Genomic DNA, 5,379 nt, shown 5'->3' with positions numbered 1-5,379 from the left:
TTATTGTAACTATATATTGTCTTATGTAATCATATAAAGTCAGCATGTTCACAATAATCTGTGCAGAATCTCGAACAGCATTGATCACTTGCACCATGTCATTTTAATGTCTACTCAAAATCGGACTGTAATATATAGTCTATATACTGTGTCTCTGAGCAAAGATACAGGGACTCTGCAGTGTGTTTGAGGGATTGTTCCCATATGTTGAAGATTATATATTATTTATTAATTAATTCACAATCAAAATGTTTTAATGGAGAAGAGTGTCGTGCCTCCACCACTTTTTATGGATCATTTAATATCATAGAATGTAAAAAGCGAACAGCCCGCTACACAAGCATTTAGCTAGGTATTACTGTTGGAGCTAGAAACACAAGCATTTAGCTAGGTATTACTGTTGGAGCTAGAAACACAAGCATTTAGCTAGGTATTACTGTTGGAGCTAGAAACACAAGCATTTAGCTAGGTATTACTGTTGGAGCTAGAAACACAAGCATTTAGCTAGGTATTACTGTTGGAGCTAGAAACACAAGCATTTAGCTAGGTATTACTGTTGGAGCTAGAAACACAAGCATTTGGCTAGGTATTACTGTACTGTTGGAGCTCGAAACACAAGCATTTATCTAGGTATTACTGTTGGAGCTATAAACACAAGCATTTAGCTAGGTATTACAGTACTATTGGAGCTAGAAACACAAGCATTTAGCTAGGTATTACAGTACTATTGGAGCTAGAAACACAAGCATTTAGCTAGGTATTACAGTACTATTGGAGCTAGAAACACAAGCATTTAGCTAGGTATTACTGTTGGAGCTCGAAACATAAGCATTTAGCTAGATATTACTGTTGGAGCTAGAAACACAAGCATTTAGCTAGATATTACACTACTGTTGGAGCTAGAAACACAAGCATTTAGCTAGATATTACAGTACTGTTGGAGCTAGAAACACAAGCATTTAGCTAGATATTACAGTACTGTTGGAGCTAGAAACACAAGCATTTAGCTAGATATTACAGTACTGTTGGAGCTAGAAACACAAGCATTTAGCTAGGTATTACAGTACTGTTGGAGCTAGAAACACAAGCATTTAGCTACACCCACGATAACATCTGCAAAATATGTGTACGTGACCAACAAACTTTGATTTGAAACACAATTTCTAAGAAATCCTCTATAGGATGTGAGATAGAAAAACTCCATCTTGTCTTGGCCATGGAAGAGTCTAGAAAAACATTGTCTTGGCCATGGAAGGGTCTAGAAAAACATAATCTTGTCTTGGCCATGGAAAGGCCTAGAAAAACATAATCTTGTCTTGGCCATGGAAAGGTCTAGAAAAACATTGTCTTGGCCATGGAAGGGTCTAGAAAAACATAATCTTGTCTTGGCCATGGCAAGGTCTAGAAAAACATTGTCTTGGCCATGGAAAGGTCTATAAAAACATTGTCTTGGAAAGGTCCTTCTCAGCTGGTGAACTGAGTTGAGTTCATAGTGATGGTGCGACCTCTATTGATCGATATGGTCAGTTTAGTCTGTGTGGAGGGGGGTTAAAGATCGTTCAGAAAGCCCCTATCTCCATGCCCCAGGGCCGGTAGGGCTGCTTCCCCAAGCTGGCCTGGCTGGAGGGGGTGTAGGAAGGGGAGCTGAGGGTGCTGGGGGACAGCAGGGGGAAGGCACTGAAGGGGAAGGGGAACGCCGACAGGGTGGAGAGGGAGGACAGAGAGAGGGGAGGGGAGAGCTTGGCGGTCACGGCGGCTGAGGAGGTCACGGTGAGGTTCAGTCCCGGGGGGAGGGGGGCAGCGCTGGGGGGGACGTGGCGAGGGCCCCCCTGGGAATGGCTGTGCTCAGAGAGGGGGGTGGCACCGCTAAGCCTGCTGGGAGCATGGCCATGGGGCGAGGAACGTGGCGCTCTCTCAATCGGAGAGGAGGAGGATGAAGGAGTAGAAGAGGAGGATGACGGAGGGCTGTTGGAGGCGCTCCGTGGTAACTGTAACGTCGCCCCCTGCTGATGTTGATGGTGCTGCTGCCGTAGGAGGAGGTGGGCCAGGTGGGCGGAGGAGGGCGACGCGAAGGCAGAGCCCCAGGCCAGGTGCCCTATCCCAGAGATGGAGAGGGCCTCTCTCTGGGACGTGTAGCTATTCAGGTGGGAGACCAGGCGGATCCTCAGGGGGTCAGCGCTGTCCAGCCCCTCGATGATGCTCAGGTAGCGGGCTGTCTCAGCCAGACACTCCCTGAAACCCAGACCTCGGTAGTCCGTGGCCAGAGCACGGGCATCAAAGTAACCTAGAAGGGAGAGGGAAACAAGAACGGTTAATGAGGTGTTTTCAGCGAATAACACCAAACAAGTAGAGCTGGAATAGCAGATGTCTAAGGAAGTGTACAGAAGTCTACTAATAACAACCAATTGGCCCCAGGGTGTGTCAAGCCAGGGAGAGAGTTCAAGTAAGGCTGCCTGACCTGTTCTGACTATTGTAGACCTATTGGTGTGTTATTCAACATCTAAATAACTTATTAAAAGATGTAATTAGATGTGCATACAGTAGCTTGTGTTTCCAGAACAACTCAGTGAAAGATATGATCCATATCACTAACCTTATAGTTAATCAATATTATGGCACTTCAAAATCATGTTACTGTAATAATGAATTTATTATGGTTATTTATTCTAGTATTTAAAAAAAGACAGTGTACCTTTTCCTCCAGCAGCATGAAGCATCTTCAGATGTTCCACCGTCATCTGCAGAATCTCTGCTTTCTCCAGTTTAGCTGAACCCTGCAGGATTGCAGAATGCACATTCATTAAACAAATTAAACGGCATTGAATATCTTTAAATCGGTTGAATATATAAACGGGACATTTTTTTATTCGTTATTTTCTGAAAACGTGCAGAAAATGTATGAACATGATTTTTCTCTACGAGTTCAAAGCACTATATGGTATCCTGTCAAACATGTTGATGGGGCGTTGGTTTTATGAAAGACCCGCGGATCGGATCTCACCTGCTTCTCAAACGCGCTGGGGACCAGTCTACGCAGCTCCGTGAGGCTGTTGTTGATTCTGTCGCGGCGCCGTTTTTCAATGATCTGTAAGAGAGATTGGAACATCTAGTCATTGCAGAAAGAGAACATTTAGCTAGTGTAAAAACGTGCGTATTACACACTTTTATGCACAACAATTCAAATGAGATATTGGGGAAATGTAGGTTACTCACTCCTCGACGGCGCTTCCTCGCATTCACTTGAGTTTTTGTTGATGGAGACATCGGCCCAAGGGGTGAAATCACGTTCCTGAAAGAAAAACACATACAATTATTATATGAATGTGTATTATTTTTCAGTGGTTCCCAACCATTTTCAATTACTGTACCACCAAATACATTTAGCTTTGTCTGGAGTACCCCTGAAGTACCCCCCCATGTGCATTTTAACAGTAAGTCTATGGTCTCGTGAGTCTTCAAGTAACCCCAGGGGTCCTAGTACCCCTGGTTGGGAGCCACTTAGATAATGCCACGAAAATGACCAAATTGCGCAATTCAGTTTCTGATTTTCACACGTCTTTTCTTAAACAGCACCAAAGCAAGGGGTGAGATACTTGTAACAGGATTCGGAACGTATAATAGTAACGCAGTAAAAACGCAAATTACGCAAATATTGGACACAAACGTACCCATTTTCATCCGCACTCTCCTTCTCAACCTCAATGTTCTCGTCCAGCTCGCTGTCCGATGAGCTAAAATCGTGAATCCGTTTCATTTTAATCCGCTGCTGTTTTTCCCTCGTTCAGAGTACACTACAGTGTATATATATAAAGTCCAAGTCTCCCAATTCTCCGAGTCGCTGTGCGTCTGTCAGGTACACCTCGAGTTGATCCGTTTGAAGGACCAAGCCTTTCCACCGTATAATTTCTACACGACTGCCACCCAGGAGGGGCGGGACATGGCACCATAACTTGCCAATTACGAGACAGCCAGGAGTTTGAGTGACAGCACAGTTGCAAGCAAACTCTATGGCACAGACACACCCCGTTCTATGAATATATTTGACAGGGGTCCAATAGACTTTCGGTTCGTGACACACTCGCCCCAGTGTCCGTCCGTCCATCCGCAAGCACTGTGGCTGTCTGTCCCGGTTGTGATGAGTGGCTGGCCGGCTGTCAGCACGCGCTGGCCGTGGGAAAGTTTCTTAGCCCAAGGCTGATAACCAATCAGGGGCGACGCCGTCTCCGGCGTTTGGAATGAATGGGGCAATTGGTCGGGGCGACGGGCGGTCTAGAGGCTAGCGTGTGAACCTGTAATCCAATACTAACTCATCAAAAAGAGAGCCAGTGTACAAGAGCAAACTATGAAGTCTAATCCTACCCACCACGGAGCGGAGGGAGCGACGTAATGCGTTGTAAAGGCGCTTTAGGGACTGGGGAGGATGGGGACTGTGCCACAAAAAAAGTTATAACGCCTCTCCAGTGTGTCACCGCTACACCACATCCCCTGTGGGTCCCAATAATGGCCACGCTCACAAATCAATTGACAGACATTAGTGTGCGTTTGTATATCCCCTCTCATCATGTGACAATCAGATATAACTCTTACTGTTGAAGTGTTTTCATGTCACACACATTCATACTCACTCCCTCACACCCATAACGTTCCTGTTCTCTGTGAGGATCTTATTGTAGAGAAGGAAGCTGGGTTTATTGACCTGGTGTAAAAGAAGACAGGTGGGTCTGGAATCTCTCACTTGCAGACATCTTCAAAATCCTTCAAAAATATATTTGGAAAATATTATGTCTACATGCAGCGACTTGTTGATTCATTCAGGTATTAGACATAGAAATCAGTTTAAATATGATTTTTTTTTAAAAGTGTGTCTAAAAAAAGAGTAGTGTTTTATTTCCATGTTTGAAGGCTTTCTATTACACTGCAATAAGAGGGCGGCTGTACTAACCCCCAGGCGGCTGTACTAACCGACAGGCAGCTGTACTAACCCCCAGGCAGTTGTACTAACCTCCAGGCGGCTGTACTAACCCCCAGGCAGCTGTACTAACCCCCAGGCAGTTGTACTAACCCCCAGGCAGCTGTACTAACCCCCAGGCAGTTGTACTAACCCCCAGGCGGCTGGACTAACCCCCAGGCGGCTGGACTAACCCCCAGGCAGCTGTACTAACCCCCAGGCGGCTGGACTAACCCCCAGGCAGCTGGACTAACCCCCAGGCAGTTGTACTAACCTCCAGGCGGCTGGACTAACCCCCAGGCAGCTGTACTAACCCCCAGGCGGCTGGACTAACCCCCAGGCAGCTGTACTAACCCCCAGGCGGCTGGACTAACCCCCAGGCAGCTGGACTAACCCCCAGGCAGTTGTACTAACCTCCAGGCGGCTGGACT

The 5,379-nt window shown here is 46.1% G+C and overlaps 1 protein-coding gene across 1 annotated transcript; it reads right to left on the bottom strand.

The window, feature by feature from the left end:
* On the bottom strand, positions 1 to 4,125 carry LOC139392366 (hairy/enhancer-of-split related with YRPW motif protein 1-like). Its single transcript, XM_071140305.1, has 5 exons — positions 3,669 to 4,125; positions 3,214 to 3,289; positions 3,002 to 3,085; positions 2,693 to 2,774; positions 1 to 2,284 (listed from the first exon to the last, which is right to left on the bottom strand). Exons 1-5 carry the CDS (start codon positions 3,752 to 3,754, stop codon positions 1,560 to 1,562), a joined length of 1,053 nt encoding a protein of 350 aa, XP_070996406.1. The 5' UTR covers positions 3,755 to 4,125; the 3' UTR covers positions 1 to 1,559.
* Between the last annotated feature and the right edge of the window lie 1,254 nt (positions 4,126 to 5,379).

Source organism: Oncorhynchus clarkii, chromosome 32 (assembly GCF_045791955.1).
Source record: "Oncorhynchus clarkii lewisi isolate Uvic-CL-2024 chromosome 32, UVic_Ocla_1.0, whole genome shotgun sequence".
NCBI classification, from domain to species: Eukaryota; Metazoa; Chordata; class Actinopteri; order Salmoniformes; family Salmonidae; genus Oncorhynchus; species Oncorhynchus clarkii.
The sequence above is the reverse complement of the archived record's forward strand: the minus strand, read 5'-3'. Positions and strand labels throughout refer to the sequence as shown.